This window comes from Salvelinus fontinalis, chromosome 3, assembly GCF_029448725.1.
Source record: "Salvelinus fontinalis isolate EN_2023a chromosome 3, ASM2944872v1, whole genome shotgun sequence".
Taxonomy (NCBI): domain Eukaryota; kingdom Metazoa; phylum Chordata; class Actinopteri; order Salmoniformes; family Salmonidae; genus Salvelinus; species Salvelinus fontinalis.
The window spans coordinates 8,236,931-8,257,284 of NC_074667.1; the positions used below are offsets into that span (position 1 = coordinate 8,236,931).

General features: G+C 46.7%; 2 protein-coding genes across 2 annotated transcripts in view; both read right to left on the reverse strand.

Annotated features, from left to right (window-relative positions):
* Positions 1-5,508, reverse strand: part of LOC129837863 (SEC14-like protein 1) — a 60,929-nt gene extending 55,421 nt beyond the window's left edge. The window contains exons 1-5 of the mRNA XM_055904356.1: positions 4,786-5,508; positions 3,389-3,533; positions 2,562-2,710; positions 1,529-1,701; positions 602-768 (exon numbers count right to left, since the gene is read on the reverse strand). The gene's annotated coding sequence lies outside the window, so the exon portion shown is untranslated. The remainder of the gene's footprint in view (positions 1-601; positions 769-1,528; positions 1,702-2,561; positions 2,711-3,388; positions 3,534-4,785) is intronic.
* Positions 5,509-14,893: 9,385 nt separating this feature from the next.
* LOC129834354 (immunoglobulin lambda-1 light chain-like) lies at positions 14,894-16,946 on the reverse strand. The gene is given in 3 exon segments (XM_055899270.1): positions 14,894-15,475; positions 16,229-16,564; positions 16,780-16,946. Coding segments are annotated over 3 exon segments (723 nt in total). The 5' UTR covers positions 16,829-16,946; the 3' UTR covers positions 14,894-15,137.
* Positions 16,947-20,354: the final 3,408 nt, after the last annotated feature.

Consider the following 20,354-nt stretch of genomic DNA (forward strand, 5'->3'; position numbering starts at 1 on the left):
CCAACGTGGGGGTTCTACGCATTCTCTGTAAAATAATGCAACTCACTGGGAGTTAAGTTCCACTTCGCTAGCGCGTCGTAGAACATTCCTTCCATGTCGTTCACCATTTTCCAAAGAACACATAGCACCTTGATTATCCCTTATGTAATTGACACATTTTTACACAAGTTGAAAATGGTGGGCGTAGCCTACGAAGCATGACACATTCAATGAGGAAATAGGCTAGGAGTTGCAAAATACACCTACAGCATTTAACAACCATAAAATACATTAGGAAGGCATACATCTGTTTTCTAGACAATTGTCTGCAGTATCATACATGAGCATCAAACTGCTGTATACATGCTCACAGCTTCACAGAACCCCCTGTTATAGTCTAGGTCCAACAAGGCACGCTGCAGCACACAGCCATGACAGCTACACTGCAGCACCTGCCCAAGACCAGATGATCAAAAGCATGCACATCCAGAATGACACACCATTCCCTATATAGTTCACCACTTCTGACCAGAGCCATACGAGCCCAGGTCAAAAGTACTGCATTAAATAGGGAGTCATTTGGGACAGATACACTATAGGCCAAGCCATGTAGTCTACTTACCAGGTAGGCCAATTACAGCAGAGGTGAGAGGGATCCATGGATCTTGGCACCACGGAAATAGAATCGGTGTCATTCCATTTCTATGCTTTGGCCCTTCATGCATCTGGTCTCAATGCCGCACATCATGTGACTTCAAGGACAGTGACTTGTTAAAATATCGTGAACCACTACAGGTGGGAAAGATTACAGAAGTGTTTTAGTGTGCAGCTTATTGTTGAAATGATAAACATTAGATCCATATGTCAGACAGTTCAATTTATAAAACAGACCATTTGATCTGTCCCTCATGACTATTGATATTATCCTGGTATGCCTCACTGGAAGATGTGTATCATTACCACCAACAGGGAAATCTTTCTAGGCACAGACTACGAGCTAAACCTGTGTACCCTTTAAACGACAGTACCCCTCTTCCACTAAAGTTAACTAGCAGGTAAAATCTAGTTTCATTGAATTGTAAATACGTCTACAGCATTGGATTTATTTAAACACAACAAAAAAATTGAAGGGACACACCTTCAGTTTTCTAAAAGACACCTGTCTGCAGTATCATACATGAGCATCAAACTGCTGTATACATGCTCACACCTGCAACTGCCAGGGCAGCTTCACAGAACCCCCTGTTATAGTCTAGGTCCAACAAGGCACGCTGCAGCATACAGCCATGATGGCTACACTGCAGCACCTGCCCAAGACCAGATTATTTACACAGTGATTCCCTAATGTCACCCTTGTACTCTATATAGTGCACTACTTTGACCAAAGCCCTGGACAAAAGTAGTGCACTAAATGGGGAATAGGGCACCATTGTGAAAAAGCCAGACTATAGCCCAAGCAACATACCCTAAAAAGCAGTGCACTAAGTAGGGAATAGTGTGCAATTTGGGACAAACACAGACTATCGGCCAAGCCATGTAGCCTACTTACCCAGTAGTCCAATTACAGCGGAGGTGAGAGGGACCCATTTCTAACAGAAATCGAATCTGTTAATAATATATTTCTATGCTTTGCCCCTTCATTGTCATCATGCATCTGGTCTCAATAGACGCCCCATCATGTGAGTTCATCAAGGACATCGGACACGATGAGATGCCAACCCACTACAGGTGAGAAACAGAAGATACGTTTTTAGCACAGAGGTTTGCTGATCTGATAAACTTTGTTTTCATATGTGAGACAGTTCAATTTAAGAATATTTGATTGGTCCCTAATGAGTGTATTGATCTTCTACAAAGTATGCCCTCTACTGGACAACGTTATCACCAACAGGGAAATCTTTGTCACTTGACCACGTCTCAAACTCATTTCTTGGAGGGACGAGTGTCTGTGGGTTTTCGCTCCCTTGTACTTGCGTGATCAATTCAGCTCATTAATTGTTGGAAACTCCAGTCACCTGGTTGTTTAAGTCTTTATTACACAAATTGAAAGGAAATATAAAGGAAGCATACACTCAGCCCTCCATAAAATGAGTTTGACATCCCTGCACTAGACTACTAAACCTGTATACTATTCTACAGTACCCCTTTCCCACTAAAGTTAGTTGGCGAAAGCCAATCCAGTTTAATTCAATTGTAAATACATCTACAGGATTATTTGAACACAAAAAGATAGAAGGGACACTTCTGTGATTTAAAGAAAAAGTTTGTCTGCAGTATCATACATGAGCATCAAACTGCTGTATACATACTCACACCTGCAACTGCCAGGGCAGCTTCACAGAACCCCCTGTTATAGTCTAGGTCCAACAAGGCACGCTGCAGCACACAGCCATGACAGCTACACTGCAGCACCTGCCCAAGACCAGATTATCAAAAGCATGCACGTCCAGAATGACACACCATTCCCTATATAGTTCACCACTTCTGACCAGAGCCATACGAGCCCAGGTCAAAAGTACTGCATTAAATAGGGAGTCATTTGGGACAGATACACTATAGGCCAAGCCATGTAGCCTACTTACCACGTAGGCCAATTACAGCAGAGGTGAGAGGGATCCATGGATCTTGTCGCCACGGAAATAGAATCTGTGTCATTCCATTTCTATGCTTTGCCGCTCCATTGCCATCATGTGACTTCAAGGACATTGACTTGTTAAAATATCCTGAACCACTACAGGTGGGAAAGATTACAGAAGTGTTTTAGTATGCAGCTTATTGTTGAAATGATAAACATTAGATCCATATGTCAGACAATTCAATTTATAAAACAGACCATTTGATCTTTCCCTCATGACTATTGATTTTATCCTGGTATGCATCACTGGAAGATGTGTATCATTACCACCAACAGGGAAATCTTTCTGGGCACAGACTACGAGCTAAACCTGTATACCCTTTTCACGACAGTACCCCTCTGCCACTAAAGTTAACTAGCTGGTCAAATCTAGTTTCATTGAATTGTAAATACGTCTGCAGCATTTTATTTATTTCAACACAAAAGATAGAAGAGACACTTCTGTTATCTAAAGACAAAGTTTGTCTGCAGTATCATACATGAACATCAAACTGCTGTATACATGCTCACACCTGCAACTGCCAGGGCAGCTTCACAGAACCCCCTGTTATAGTCTAGGTCCAACAAGGCACGCTGCAGCATACAGCCATGACGGCTACACTGCAGCACCTGCCCAAGACCAGATTATTTACACAGTGATTCCCTAATGGCACCCTAGTACCTATATAGTGCACTATTTTGACCAAAGCACTAGACAAAAGTACTAAGTAGGGAATAGTGTGCCATTTCAGGGGGAAAAGCCAGACTAAAGGCCAAGCCATGTATTCTACTTACCCAGTAGGCCAATTACAGCAGAGGTGAGAGGGACCCATGATCTTGGCACCACAGAAATGTGTGTACCTTTATTGTCAGCATGCATCTCTTGACTTCAAGGACAACCGACTCGTTGAGATATGCTGAACCACTACAGATGGGAAACCTAGAAGATAAGTGTTTTAGTAGAGCAGTTTATTGTTGAGATGATAAACATTGGTTTCATATGTTTGAATATTTTCTGTCCCTGATCTTATCATTACATCATTACATTACATTTTAGTCATTTAGCAGACGCTCTTATCCAGAGCGACTTACAGTAGAGTGCCTACATTTTACATACTGAGACAAGGATATCCCTACCGGCCAAACCCTCCCTAACCCGGACGACGCTATGCCAATTGTGCGTCGCCCCATGGACCTCCGGGTTGCGGCCGGCTGCGACAGAGCCTGGGCGTGAACCCAGAGACTCTGGTGGCGCAGCTAGACCACTGCGCCACCCGGGAGGCGATCTTATCCTAGTACACACACCCTTTACTGGACAACGTGTATCATTACCACCAACAGGGGAATCTTTCTGTCAGTGGAGTACTAGCCAAACCTATACTCTTTTCTATTGTACCCCTTTGCCACTAAATTAGATAGCTGGCTAGTAAAAACGAATCTAGTTTAGTTTAATTTATTAGTAAATACATTACAGAATTTTAGATTAAAACAAAAAAAAAGAGAGAAGGGACCAACGTATGTTTTCTAAAGACAATGGTTTGTGTACAGTATCATGAGCGTCAAACTGCTGTATACATGCGCACAACAGCAATTGCCAGGCTTCACAGAACCCACTGCTATTGTATACGGGCAACTACCAAAATAATGGAAACGCTTGAGTAAATGTATACTTATACAACGTAAATTGAACACTTCTACACGCGTGTGGTTTCTGAATTCATCAAGCAATTAACATCCCGTAATGTTTTGGGTCATGTATAAATATCAAAGTCGCCTATTTTCACTACCATGGCTAGAAGAGATTTGCATCTTTGAAATAAGGGTCTCAAATGAGAATAGGTGGTTTAAAGTGTGTACGTCAGTCACCAGATTATAACACGCTACAGCCTACGGCCATGATGGCTTCACTGCAGGACCTGCCCAAACCCAGATTAGCTACAGAGTACCGTGACTGCCAAATGGCACCCTATTTCCTATGTGCCCTGGTCAAAATAGCGAATACGGTGACATTTAGGCCAGATACATTTTATAAATACAACATTTACCAGAAACAAGTTCCCGTTTTTTAGAAAATGTAACCCCGTCCTCGTCCTAGCTAATGTTAGACTTGTTTGGCCTGGTTGGACGTTTAACAAACGTAGCTAGCTAACGTTAGCTTTTGGCTGGCAGGTTAGCAAGGACACATTTCTTACCATGTTCAATGTGTTTTGGTCATGTCCATCCATTCGAATCATCTCCTTTCCAAAATACATAACACAATGTAAGGGTTTAACAAAAGTTAAAAATGAGCCCTGCTTTGCTAGCTTGCCGCCTCAGACGAGGATAAAAAATACTTCTTCTTTGGGATTGTGTTGGCGGATCGCATCCAATTTAAGATACATACACCGCCACCTACTGGATAGTGAGGCCAATCACGACCTACCTATACTGAACAAAAATATAATCGCAACATGTAAAGTGTTGGTCCCATGTTTTATTAACTGAAATAAAAGATCTCAGAAATGTTCCATATGCACCAAAAGCTTATTTCTCTCAAATTGTGTGCACTAATTTGTTTACATCCCAGGTAAGTGAGCATTTCTCCTTTGCCAAGTTAATGCATCCACTTGACAGGTGTGGCATATCAAGAAGCTGAGTAAACAGCACGGTCATTACACAGGTGCACCTTGTGCTGCAGACAATAAAAGGTCAGTCTAGAATGTGCAGTTCTGTCATACAACATAATGCCACAGATGTCTCAAGTTTTGAGGGAGTGTGCAATTGGGATACTGACTGCAGGAATGTCTACAGGAATGTTGACAGAGAATTTAATATTAATAATGTTAGAGAATTTTGCAGTACGTCCAACCGGCCTCATAACTGCAGTTCACATGTAACCACGCCAGCCCAGGAACTCCACATTCGGCTTCTTCACCTGCAGGATCGTCTGAGACCAGCCACCCGGACAGCTGATGAAACTGAGGAGTATTTCTGTTTGTAATAAAGCCCTTTTGTGGGGGGAAAAAAATCTGATTGGCTGGGCCTGGCTCCCCAGTGGGTGGGCCTATGCCCCCCCAGGCCCACCCATGGCTGCACCCCTGCCCAGTCATGTGAAATCAATACATTAGGGCCTAATGCATTTATTTAAATTGACTGATTTCCTTATAATCAAATGTTATTGGTCACATACGTGTTTAGCAGATGTTATTGTGGGTGTAGCGAAATGCTTGTGTAACTCTGTTTATATTTTTGTTCAGTATACATTCAATTCTTTGTGATACAGTACTATAACATTTGGGAAAAAGAAAAATCACTCTGCCAACTATTAGCTCTCTCTTTAAAATAAAATAATATTATAAAATAACTATTTACCCTATCTAATCCTACTCCAGACTGCCCAAATGTGCCTAATTGCTTTATTAATACATTTTCAAGTTCATAACTGTGCATTCTCCTCAAACAATAGCATGGTATTATTTCACTGTAATAGCTACTATAAATTGGACAGTGCAGTTAGATTAACAATAATTTCAGTTTTCTGCCAATATCAGATATGTCTATGTCCCGGGAAATGTTCTTATTACTTACAACCTCATGCTGATCGCATTAGCCTACGTTAGCTCAACCATCCCGCGGGCGACCCACCGATCCTGTAGAGGTTTTAATTAACATCTTACGACACAACATACACTTAGTATTACTTTCTTAGCTACAGTATACATATCTCACTGGCATATTACATAATTTATGATGTAGCATACACTATCTTTCTGGACTCACATTGCTGTGCTCGGCTCACCTTAACAGGAAGGTGGAGCGGCGGTCCTCCAAGTTAACATATTGTAACGACCCGGTATTGTGTTCTGTGTTTGTGGGTGTGTTATGGTTCTCATGGCTACTAGCAGGGGTTGAATATGTCAGGACAGATGGAAAGGTTGGGGGGGTATGATGGGTAATACCGCGGGATTTGGAAATGCATAAATAGGGATTACTGTCTCATTGTTCGCTCTCTTCTGTTCGTGCCTTGATCTGTTCCTATGAGAGTGACTCTTGACCCGACAGGGTAACATTGTGTACGTTCGGCATTTAGCGGCGTGGGTTGTGGCCGGAACAATAGCCCAGTTTATGAATAAACCTGTGTTCTGACCTGCACACCTAGAGTCCGTCTCTTTTCCCTTTATGACCCAGCCGGGTCATTACATTGGTGTCAGAAGTGCTTTCGAACTACGGGATCGTGACTAGGCGAGTTAGCTGTTCAGTATAGGCCGGGTTGGCTTTAGCGTGACTCGCATCTACGGTCATGTCGCTTGGGGCGAGGCGGAAAATTAAGGAAGAGTCGGACAAGGTGTCCGTTGTGGGCTCGGGGGTACCCGGTCGGGAGGGTCAGGCGGCGACTGCCGTAGGGAAGCTGGAGAGCCACATGGCGGGAGTTAAATTGTCAGTCAGCAAGATGGCAGAACTGGCGGGTTTTCCTTCGCATCGCTCGAGAGCTGACGTCACGGCGACGGGGATATCGACGTCACCGGGTGCGGAAATGGCTGGGCCTGCTAAGGTAAACAGAGATGGCGGCGACCTATTGCCATTAGCCACGGTAGCGGCTAAACTACCAAAGTTCAATGGACAAGGTAAATGGGAAGTTTTTTTCACTCAATTCGAGTTGTTGGCTAGAGCCGGGAGGTGGTCTGACGAGACGAAAGCGTTACAGCTTGCCCTGAGCCTGGCGGAGGAGGCGTCGGAATGCCTGCTAACGCTAGCCCCGGGCGATAGGGGCGACTACGGTGCGCTAGTGGAGGCATTGGGGGGCCGTTTCGGCAGCGACGCGCAGCCCAACATGCTGCGTATTGAACTGTGTAACAAAAAGAGACTTCAGGGGGAATCATTAAAGGCGTTGGCAAGTGGTATTCTGAGCCTGACCAGGCGGGCTTATGCAACTATGCCGATTGGGGTGCAAGACGAGCTGGCACGGGACAGTTTTATTAGAGCGCTCTCTTCCACCGAACTGGGTAAGCATGTTCAGATGGCGGACCCACCATCTCTGCAGGCTGCAGTGGAGATAGCCAGGAAGAGGGAGCTGATCTGGGGTGAGGGAGTGAGAGTGGAAGTCACCAGTCAACCAGAGGTGAGAGCAGCGGTGGCTGGGGTGCCAGGGGTCACAAAGCCAGAGTGGGTTGACGAGTTGGGCGGGCTGGTCAAGACTGCTTCGCTTGTCATGGAGAGGGGCTCCAGGCAACGTCGCAGTGTCAGCTCAACTCCTATTGTCTGCTGGGGTTGTGGCCAACCTGGCCACATTCAGCGGGAGTGTGGCAGATTCCCCCGTCACCAGGGAAACGACAACGGGTTCTCGCGCAGGGGGCAGCGCGGGCCCACCCCCCCGCCCCCGAACCCACTGTAAGCAAAGGAGGTACCCAGCAGCGCAGACAAGAGGGTGGGGTCCTGCTCCCCCAGGGTGTAGCTGCCGCCGTGTTTCCTAGTCCGGTAGTTGTGGTGGGACGTACCACCGTTGGGGACTTCTGCAATGTCGTCGTCAAGGTAGAGGGGGTGGAATGTTTGGCCCTGGTCGACACGGGCTCTACAGTAACCCTGGTGAGACCAGACATACTACCTGTTGGGGTGCGGGTGGAGCCGACCCATGTCCAGCTACGGACTGTCACGGGGGAGCTAGCCCCCATGTTAGGGAAGTGTCAGCTATCTGTGACTGTGGGGGGGAGAACTGTGGGGTGTCCGGTGTGGGTAGCAGCGGTGCAGGACCCCTGTATACTGGGAATGGACTTTTTGAAAAACTGTGGGGCTCAGTTGGACTTAGCGTCAGGTACTTTGAGGCTGTCGGGGGGGCCCACAGTGGGAATGTCGCCTTCGGGAGGGCCAGCAGGGGGCAGGGCTGTTCCTCCGTCTTCCTCCAAGCTTGCAGAAACTCCACCGGTCATCCCGGCTGCTCCCTTGGTCGTTGTGCCATCCCAGCAGCTGTCTCCGGCGGCGACGGCCTTCACTCCCCATCATGGTGCAGGCACAGGCAGCCCAGTAGCCCAAAACACACTGGCCCCTTCAACCCATCAGCCCGACGGGGGGAAGGAGGAAGCTATCGACGCCGTCGAGGCTGTGTGGCTGAAGAACTGTCAGGGTCTGGATGAGGGACAACAGAGACAGTTAAAGCAGCTGCTGTTGGACTTTAAAGATAGCTTCGCTTGGGGGGAAGATGAGGTAGGACAAACACACCTAGTTCAGCACGAAATAGACACTGGGGACGCCCGACCCATTAAAATTCGGCCCCGTCGTATTCCCCTTGCCAGGAGGGAAGCAGCAGACACAGCTATTGTTGACATGTTGCGGGCTGATTTCATTGAGCCATCAGATAGCCCATGGTCCGCGCCGGTCGTCATGGTGCCTAAGAAAGGGGGTAAACTTAGGTTTTGTGTTGACTACAGGGGCCTAAATTCTGTCACCACTAAAGACTCTTATCCCCTACCGAGGATTGATGAGTCGCTAGACCACGTGAGAGGGTCCTCGTGGTTCTCCTCCCTTGATCTGCGCAGTGGCTACTGGCAGGTGCCCCTCTCGCCAGGGGCACGTGAAAAAACGGCCTTCTCCACAGATAGGGGCCATTGGCAGTTCAAGGTGCTGTGCTTCGGGCTCTGTAATGCTCCTGCCACCTTTGAGAGGCTCATGGACAGAGTGCTGGCGGGGGTTCCGAGAGACGAGTGTGTTGTGTACCTAGACGACATATTGGTGCACGGCACATCGTTTGAGGGGGCACTGGGGGCAATTAGGCGAGTGTTGGAGAGAATCTCGGGGGCGGGGCTAAAATTACATCCGGGAAAGTGCCATTTCATGCAAAGGGAGGTGGCGTTCCTGGGGCATCAGCTGGGTGGTGAGGGCATCAGCACGATGCCAGACAAAGTAGAGGCTGTGAGGGGGTGGCCAGTTCCAGGGGGAAAAAAAGAGGTTAAGAGCTTCCTGGGACTGGCATCCTACTATCGTAGGTTTGTGAAGGGGTTTGCGGGGGTAGCGGCTCCTTTGAACCAGCTACTCAAGGAGGACACTGTTTTTCAGTGGACCGAAGAGCACCAGCGGGCGTTTGAGGCCCTCAAACGGGCCCTGATGGAGGCCCCTGTCCTGGCCTCACCAGACCCGAACCGTCCGTTCATCCTGGACACCGACGCAAGCAATGAGGGGTTGGGGGCTGTGCTGGCTCAGCGGGGTCCTGATGGGGAACACGTAGTAGCTTATTACAGCAGGACTTTTGATAAGGCTGAAAAACGCTACTGCGTGACAAGGAGAGAGCTTTTGGCTGTCGTGGCAGCAGTACGCCATTTCAAGTACTACCTGGGGGGCCTGCCGTTTGTGGTCCGGACGGATCACTCCGCCCTGCAGTGGCTTCTCTCCTTCAAGGAGCCAGAGGGTCAGATTGCCCGCTGGCTGGAGGAGCTACAACCCTACGACTTCCAGGTGGAGCACAGAGCCGGCCTTCGCCACAGCAATGCGGACGCCTTGTCCCGCCGCCCGTGTGCTGAGGATGGCTGTGGGTACTGCGCCAAACGGGTGGAGCGAGAGAGAGAACTGTGCAGGGAGGAGGGAGTCACCGCCACGGTGAGTCAGCTGAGTGTGACAGAGTGCCGGGAGCTTGAGGCTGTGGACGTTGGGGAGTGGAGGCGTCGCCAGGAGGAGGACGCAGAGCTGCGTCCTGTGCTGCGGTGGGTGGAAGAGAGAAGACGACCGCCGTGGGGGGAAGTAGCCCCTCTATCACCAGTCACCAAAGGACTGTGGGCTAAATTCACAGTCCTTAGAGTGGCTGAGGGAGTGCTCCAGAGGGGGTGGAAAAAGCCAGCGACTGGAGAAATTACGTGGCAGGTAGTGGTGCCCAAAAGGCTGCAGGGAAGCGTGTTACAGCAGCTTCATGGGGGAGTAGGCGCAGGGCATTTTGGGGTCTCCAAAACGTTAAAGCGCATGCGTAAAGGCTTCTATTGGGCAAGGCACAGGAGGGATGTGGAGGACTTTTGTAGGCAGTGCGACGAGTGTGCCGCTAAAAAAGGACCTCCAGGTCAGTCACACGCCCTCCTACAACAATTCCCAGTAGGGGAGCCCATAGAGAGACTGGGGGTAGACATAGTAGGGCCGTTTCCAACCACAGACAGCGGTAACAGGTGGATTCTAACCGCCATGGACTACTTCACCAAGTGGCCGGAGGCTTACGCTCTCCCAGACCAGGAGGCGGGGACAATAGCTGATGCGTTGGTGGGGGGAATAATCAGTCGGTTTGGGGTGCCACAGTCTATTCACAGCGACCAGGGAAGAAACTTCGAGTCACGGGTGTTCTCAGAGTTGTGTAGACGGTTAGGCGCAGAGAAGACGCGCACTACTCCGCTTCACCCGCAGAGCGATGGGCTGGTGGAAAGATTTAACAGAACATTAGCACAGCAGCTGGCCATCGTTACCTCAAAACACCAGAGAGATTGGGACACCCACTTACCGTTTATTCTTATGGCGTGTAGGTCGGCTGTTCAAGAATCGACTGCGTGCTCCCCAGCACTACTAATGTTAGGTCGTGAGTTGCGCACCCCAGCCGAACTGACGTTTGGCCACCCTCCTGATAATGACGACGGGGTTTTGCCTGGCCCGAACTATGTGTGTCGTCTGCAGAACCGGTTAGAAGCGGCTCACACCTTCGCAAGAGAGCAACTCGAAAACGCAGGGGTGCGCCAAAAGCGCCACTACGACTCGCGCGCTAGGGGGAGGCACTTTGGAGCGGGAGAATGTGTGTGGCTTCACAACCCCACGCGCAAGAAGGGGCGGTGCCCAAAGCTGGACAGTGCATGGGTGGGGCCGTGTCTGGTGATAGAGAGAGTGGGGGAGGTGACGTACCGGGTGGAGGTTCCCCCACGGAGCAGGAAGGTGGTGGTCCACCGGGATCGATTGGCACCCTACAGAGGGAGGAAAACGGTAGGGAATGGGAGTGAGGGCTCTGATGTGAGCCCACGGGAACAGTCTAACGAAGAGACTCTAGCACAACCTGAGCCTGGGGAGGGGGCTGCTTCTTCGGAGGGCGCTGGAAATGACATTGGGGCAGAGGAGCGTTCTGGGGGGCCACCGCTGAGAGTCACGGGGAGGCCCAAGAGACTGATGCGACCTCCGGGTCGTTTTAAGGATTTTGTTGTGTAACCCTAGGGGCTAGGGTTTAGAAAGGGGGGGGCTATGTAACGACCCGGTATTGTGTTCTGTGTTTGTGGGTGTGTTATGGTTCTCATGGCTACTAGCAGGGGTTGAATATGTCAGGACAGATGGAAAGGTTGGGGGGGTATGATGGGTAATACCGCGGGATTTGGAAATGCATAAATAGGGATTACTGTCTCATTGTTCGCTCTCTTCTGTTCGTGCCTTGATCTGTTCCTATGAGAGTGACTCTTGACCCGACAGGGTAACATTGTGTACGTTCGGCATTTAGCGGCGTGGGTTGTGGCCGGAACAATAGCCCAGTTTATGAATAAACCTGTGTTCTGACCTGCACACCTAGAGTCCGTCTCTTTTCCCTTTATGACCCAGCCGGGTCATTACAATATGTTTTGAGCACGGCACAAATCATACTTCATTGACAGCATGGCCAATGTTGAATGTTTATCATTTGAACTCGTAAAATAGCCCCTTAATCGCAGATTTGGGACCACACAGCCACTGTCACCGATTCCTTCCAAACCGCTCGTTGAATTTGCGATTTCTAACTTGTTGTGTAGTGTTTATGTCCAATAGCCGATGAGCTCCGATACGTTTTATCTATAATTTCTCTTCGTTATTTCTCTTCATATGACAAGGATTAAAAAGGATGTGCAAGTAGATTGTCGACTTGATTCATGATGATGACCGCTAGCTAAGATTTTGAAAGTATGATGTTGACATGATCAGTCCAATCAAAGCTACTGTACATATAACGTGATTTGATGTCATTTTATCTGTGGCCACTGACCTTGAGCCTTCTTGGATGGGCACTTCTATGGCAGCAGCCGAAGGACTAGAATTTTCTATGTATCCTCTTACACTTGGCAGTGACGTAAAGTCACCATGAGTGACGGAACACTGAGCCAATCATGGCGCAACGCTCCATATTTTCTGCTGGCTTTGCCACCACCACAAAAAAAACACTGAGCTAGGCTGAAACACCTGCATTTTGGAGCTGCTTTACTAGAGAAAACAAAAAAGAGACCATGTTTGTATGTGGCTTTATTAACTCAATGATATATATTATTTTTTACATTGTTTGCAAACTAATGCAAAACAGGCGAGCCCTCCCCAAAAAATCATGACAGGTCTCCACTGTCTGTAATATGTTTCCTGACTGTTACCCCACATTCCTGTAATATGTTTCCTGACTGCCAATACGTTTCCTGAATGACCCCAAACACACACATTCCTGCACTACAAATGCTGACCCAGTACATCCTGTCATTGGATCTTTTGAACCATCTGTGTAAATGGCCACAAAATCCTGATACACAGTATCCAGACATCTATTGAACAAATCAGATGGACCAACACCCTCCCTATCTTTCTGTAGTCTCTACAACACTTCTAGATCAACTACTTCCGAACTCTGGTGCGTTTACACCCTTACTTCGGTTCGTTTGAACTGGTGTGAACATTCTCTATCTGCACCCGGGGGCGCAGTCCGGACCAAACACAGCGAGCATTTGATTAAATATTTCGTTCGTTTGTAACAAACTGTCGATATCTGATTCGAAATATAGCTAAAAACTAGGCTGTGTGTGAAACCGCCAAGGCAGGGATCATCAACAAGATTCAACCGCATACCGAATTGTTTCTTTAGCGGATTATCAGGGTACCGGAACATAATTACAAATTTGTAGACTGCAAATTGACCGTAAGAAGCACAAACAAATATAATATGTGACTAAAACATAATAATTTAAAACCTTGTGTAACGGATGTGAAATGGCTAGCTAGTTAGCGGGTACGCGCTAGTAGCATTTCAATCTTTTACGTCACTTGCTCTGAGACTTTAAGTAGTGTTGCCCCTTGCTCTGCAAGGGCCGTGGCTTTTGTGGAGCGATGGGTAACGACGCTTCGTGGGTGTCAGTTGTTGATGTGTGCAGAGGGTCCCTGGTTCGCGCCCGTGTCGGGGCGAGGGGACGGTTTAAAGTTATACTGTTACATCGGGGCGAGGGGACGGTTTAAAGTTATACTGTTACATTGGTGCCGTGACCCGGATCACTGGTTGCTGCGGAAAAGGAGGAGGTTGAAAGGGGGGTGAGTGTAACGGATGTGAAATGGCTAGCTAGTTAGCGGGTACGCGCTAGTAGCATTTCAATCAGTTACGTCACTTGGTCTGAGACTTAAGTAGTGTTGCCCCTTGCTCTGCAAGGGCCGCGGCTTTTGTGGAGCGATGGGTAACGACCGTGCTTCGTGGGCAACCATTGTTGATGTGTGCAGAGGGTCCCTGGTTCGCGTCGGGGCGAGGGGACGGTTTAAAGTTATACTGTTACATCGGGGCGAGGGGACGGTTTAAAGTTATACTGTTACATTGGTGCCGTGACCCGGATCACTGGTTGCTGCGGAAAAGGAGGAGGTTGAAAGGGGGGTGAGTGTAACGGATGTGAAATGGCTAGCTAGTTAGCTGGTACGCGCTAGTAGCATTTCAATCAGTTACGTCACTTGGTCTGAGACTTAAGTAGTGTTGCCCCTTGCTCTGCAAGGGCCGCGGCTTTTGTGGAGCGATGGGTAACGACCGTGCTTCGTGGGCAACCATTGTTGATGTGTGCAGAGGGTCCCTGGTTCGCGCCCGTGTCGGGGCGAGGGGACGGTTTAAAGTTATACTGTTACACTTGCTTACATTGGTATATAGTCACGTGTCTCTCTTATGCGTTGGGGAACCGTACTCTAAGGGCTCCGTTCAATCTGTAAAACTGAAGCGTTACAGATTCGGCGATAGAAATGTAGCCTAAAGGCAATTTCCGATTGAGCCGATATATGCAGCGTTTACCGTGAATGCAGTGTTTTAACATTGCATTTAAATTTCAATCACGCCGTAAAGTTGGACTTCCGCGATGCGGGTTGAAAATATCCCCAAAATGAATTGCCACTCATGCAGTATAAATCATTCGTTAACGCACACCCCAAAATGTTGAAGAGGTGCTGACTAACGGAATAGTAAACTTGTGTAAAACATTCATAAAGATACTCTCACAACTGGATACACGCTAAATATGGTCCCAATAATTTAATGGATTAACACCAACCCTGAAGAAATGTATGGTAAAAGTCTACTTTAAAGCCTTTGCACAATGGCTTTCGTTATTGAAATATCAAATAGAGGCAACATCATATCATGAAATGCTTTATTCAACTCATCACATCAATATGCAGAAATTCCTCAGATTACTTCACAAGCAATACAGCATTCATCATCAGATGTCCCTATTCACAAAAAGAAACATCATGAAAAAAACTAAACTTCAATGACTTGTAAAGCAAGTTGCCAATCTATTAAACTATGTGAAGCACACTAGCAGTCCTTCTATCTGGGTGAACACTGCTGCTGGGGGGGGGGGGGGGAAATGCAAAACTAACCGAACATTGAACATTGCCCGTTGTTCACACTCCTGCTCAGTGGGTTGGTCAGTGCTGAGTGGCTCAGGTGACAAGTGAAGGTCTGTCCGGAGCTCCAGCGTGTCGAGGGCAGACTAAGGAGGCTGCTCAGGGTGTACGTGCCGTCAGCCTGGCGCTGAGACTCGCCCTTCTGGATCTCAGCACCCGTCAGAGAGCCACCGTCATCAGACCAGGACAGGGAGGCACCGTCAGGGTGGAAGCCCTGTGCCAGGCACACCAGGGTGGTCTTGTCCCCGGAGAGAGGGGCCTGGGCTGGGGCCATCAGGACCAGAGAAGGGGGTGATGGAGGACGGGCTGACGGGAGGACACAAAAGATACAGACTGCAAAAGTGAGATGGATCATGATACTTTCTCATTGAAAAAAATAAGAATGGAATTTAACTTAAAGTACACTGTAACTTTGAAATTCAGTCCAAATTAAAACAATTCATTATTTATCTTTGAACATAGATGTAATATCCTAGTGTTAAACTTTGAACTGCCTCAGTAGTCTATTTATATTTTCCAGAATATCACTTATAATCCTGAAACAAAAAAATACATGCTTTCCTCTTTCTCATAAGATAATTAGTGTACTTGACTTAATTAGGTTTATTTGAAAGGGACTATTCACATTGATCAAGATCATCTCTGTAAATGTGTCAGATTTAACAAGCTGGCAAATTATCATCTGTAGTCCCTGTTACCATTAAATAAATTAAATAAATGAATGTACAGTATGATTTTAATTAATATATTACCTCAACAATGAATAATATTCATTATTATTGATCATGTATATTTTGTGTTATATACATTTGAATTAACACATGCTGAAGATTTGAAAATATATTCTAACCATTACATATCACCGTTCTTCATGCTCTTCTCATTGTCAAGTCTCTATTCATCAAGATGTAGAAATCCATGAAAAATTAAGCAAAGGACTTAGTTTGATATTGAATTGTTACCCAATGCAATCCCCTTTTAGACACGGTGGCATTCAGTGACCTGTGCACATTTAATAAGTATTATTTTCCAATCTGAAGCCCTGTTGGGTTTTTGTACGAGCAGTCTATTGAACTGCATCACTGTGTTATACACTGGCGCCACAGCCACCAACACAAGCACAGATATACACTGCCTCATCCTCAGCCGTGATTTCATTGATGTGTAGATACTCAGTATAGCCAGATCCAGGTTCAGAATATGTGAACCTGTTAGGAAGCCCAGCTGCTCTTGTGGTGTCAGCAAGCAAAAAACTTGGGCCACCTCCAGCCTTCTGTCGGTACCATGAAATTCTCCAGGTCTGAGAGCTATCACTAACAACACAGGATATTTTCAAATTATCTCCCAGGTTCACAGAGAGGGACTTTTCCTGGGTCAGTACGAGAGCTTCCATACCTGCAGAAATATAGAAAGATTTTGTTGTAATTGGGGATAAAAATACTACAATACATCATGATCCTACAATACAAGCCCATTGTGCCTCCTAGTGATTGCAGAGTATATCAATGGATCTGGTATTAATACTTCTGGAAGTAATAATCTCCATATTTACATTATAATCTATAGTCAGTGATTCCATTATACTGTTGTCAGTGTTAAATCAGTCTTACCAGACAGAGTGAGTAGCAGAGCTGTAATAGAAGCAGTAGAAAGGAACATGGTGATCTCTTCTGTTGGAAGCAGAGGTGATATCAGAGAAAGATGTCTTCACACACTTCTGTCTTCACTTCAATGCAGCTCTGAAACTCCCAATGCCTCCTATAAAGAGCAGCTTACTGTACTGAAACCGTCAGCCAGCCCCACTCCCCCTTCCAAAACCAGCCACCCATAAACACACACTTCCTCTACCATTTGCATAGTCAATGAACAGTTTAGCAATTATATATTTTTGATTAAATTGGGATATCATTAAAAGGCCTTGAATGTCCTCTCATAGGTACAACAGGCCCTAACACAGTGGCATGTATGGCCTTAGAGACACAAACCAAAAACGAATGTTTTTGGACAAAAATGAATTGCTGGGTCTCGGGAGAATATATCTACTAGGTATGGCATTGCGTCTTCTTTTCCTCTCAGAAGCATCTTCTGTCTGTCTGGTATCTATTTAAGCAATAAGGCACGAGGGGGTATATATACCAAAATACCACAGCTTTCTTGCTTCAGGTTCTGAGCTACAGACAGTTAGATTTGGGTGTCATTTTAGGTGAAAATTTAAAAAAAAAGGGTCAGATCCTTAAGAGGATATATACCAATATACCACAGCTTTCAGCCAATCAGCATTCAGGGCTCGAACCACCCAGTTTATAATTTAACATAATGCATAGAGGTCATAAAACACGTCGCAGAAAACCTTCGTTTTAATTTTCAAAGTGGACTCATGAGTAAGCTGAATCATGACCTGGAGTAGAAAATCACAGACCACTTTTATTATCACCTCCCTGTGTCATCTGAATGTTTATGCATCTCAAATGGCCTATTCCCAATATAGTGCACTACTTTTGACCAAGGCTCTGGTCAGAAGTAGTGTACTATAAAGGGTAGAGGTATCATTAGGGACGCAAACATGTTGTAAAAGAATGTGGGTGTGTATGTGCACTGACTTGTGGTTTGAGACCACATTTCGGTTCCCCTTCTTCTGTATCACTGTGCAGCTGTTGTCTCAGTTTCTCTGTATTGGGGAGCTCCCCACCCCTCTCTGGTACTAAAAATACCCCAGAGCTCTCACACCTGGACAAGTGCAGAGGACATCACTGCACACTCACTAGGCACCTCTGAGAATGAAAGAAATGCTTGCAAAAGTCTACCATTTTTAATTGTAGAGAGAAATGCAGCCCAAGGAGTGAGACAGTTGAACAAAATAATTCACAATAAGTCATGGCCCATGGAATAGTCAACGGCAATGTAAAACCAGACAAAATACAACTTCAAACTTGACCTATGTTGAAGAAATGTCAGAGTACGATTATCCCGAATACATCTTGTGTTTATTCATTTTTGAAGATGCTGTTTCATAATGTGCCTTGAACGTTTCAAAGATGCCTTTTAAGATGCTGATCATGATCATGCCTCGAGACCTTCGGATTTTGGGGTTAAAGGATTGAAAAAGAAAAGTCAATTACTGCATGAGAAGAAAAACAAACCGTTATCTTCTTCATAACAAATACAAGGTGGAGAATTTAAGATACTGACTGATAATGTGTTGTTTGAGACGTTCATTGCCAGGAATAAATCTGTGTAACACGGTGGCTGACAGTATCGGAGTTAAAACCACATGTTGACTAAAACAATCACCTGGTCTCATAGAGTACATACATGTTGACTCCTTTAGGAGAGCCAGCAGAGTCCCCATTCCTCCAATGAAAGAGTCGGCCGAACCACCCCTCAGTCTTAGGGGCAAATGAGCTGGCGTCATTGGGAGGTGGGGCGTCAACTTTTGGGGACTGCCTAATGACAGTGGAGGGAGCAATAGCCTGGGAGATAGGCTCCTCCTCATCGGCCATGGGTGGAATTGTGATGGTCTGGTAGGAGTAAAGGAAGGGTCGCATCTCACGCCAAACCTTGTCCCTCATCCTCCATTGTATCGTTAGCTTTGGTAGTGTTGTCCTGGCCATTGACATGGGTGGAGGTCTGTACCTCACCCCAAACCTTGTCCTGTGAAATGGACTCCTCAACATCTGTGGGGACATGGTTGGATGTCTGTGTGTTGTCCATAGGAAAGGAGCTTACTGGCTTCTTCTCCTTCTTCCTCTTCTCTCTCTTCTCCTTATTATCCCCAGGTGTGTGCAAGGGCGTGTGAAGGCGAGGGGAGGGTGGCTGGGCTGACAGTAGACTGCTTGCACCTTCCCTCCGCATGTCCTCCTGGATCTGCCTCAAGGTGTTTTCCCAGCAGTTCTGAGTACAGCACTTTGGACTCTTTCACTCATCTGACAGGGCTGTAGTTTGTCCACATAGGCTCCGCACCAACCGACACTGCTGCTCGTCGATGAGGGGTGTGCCGTTGATCTGGAGGTCACGGAGGGGAGTAGTATCACCCTCTAGAGTCCTTCACGTCTTCGAGTTTGAGTGGTTTTTCGCTCCCCCTAGGGAAGGCCTGTATGTTGTCACATAGTGGTGGTTCATTGACAGGTGGGCTATCGATACGTTTGTCGTCCAGGGGTTTGGCTTAACCCTCCGTAGAGTTCTGTAGGACATCATCGCTGGATGGAGTATTCATCTCCTGGGTAGGCTGGTTCAGGTTCTTCTCAGGAGTACTTTGAACCACCGGGAGGAGCTGCACATTATCCAAGATGTACACAGCATACTCTGTAATCATCATCCTTTTCATCATGAACCAATACTTGGCTGACGATACTCACTTTAACGTGGACGCAGAAGAATGCAATAAACTGCCACAGGATGTAGCCAAGGAGGAAACTTCCTCTAGGTAACATCCTTTAAGGGGGTCTCATATCTAGAGAAGAGAAAACACATCACGTTTTTTAACAGGCTGAGGAGAAAAAGGGAGGCTTCACAGTCACACCATGGCCTTTGGAGCAGCTTTAGGATTTGATTGGAGCATCTTTAGGATTATAGAAGATTTCTCCTCCTAATTAGTGATTGTCAACAAACTGAATCGCAGCTCCTCACACCCACTACCTGTGGTTACCTGGCGACCGTCCCCTCTGCGGTCCTGGCATTTTCTGGCTGCCCAGCTGCTTAGTACAAGCCTGTTCCTGCATTCGCTGGTCCCGCATTTCCACAGTGGCCTCCACTCCATCAGCTGGTCAATCAATGTACCGGTCTGAGTTCCACCGTGGATACACAGCAACCTATCATGTCATTCATGGTCATTCTCACTGACTTTAACTTGTTACTCTGCAGAATCACGTCATTCATAGACACTTTCACGGAAAACGTGTTATTCTAACAAATAGCATGTGAATTATGGACATTCCAATGGACGCTTAAAATGTTTCATATAGATACTGTACCTAATATTCTATCATATTTATTGCTGACCATCTACTATCTATGCTGACTGTTTTTATTAAGTGTTGTGTTGTGGCCATGTGTTTCTGTCCCGTTTTGTTGTGATATCTGTTCACCTTGTGCTATAACTGTTCTGTATTGACTTTTGTGTTTGTCATATGTCCCTGTCCTTCTGTCTGTCTTGTCCTGTGATTTCAATGTTGTTTTGTTATTTTAT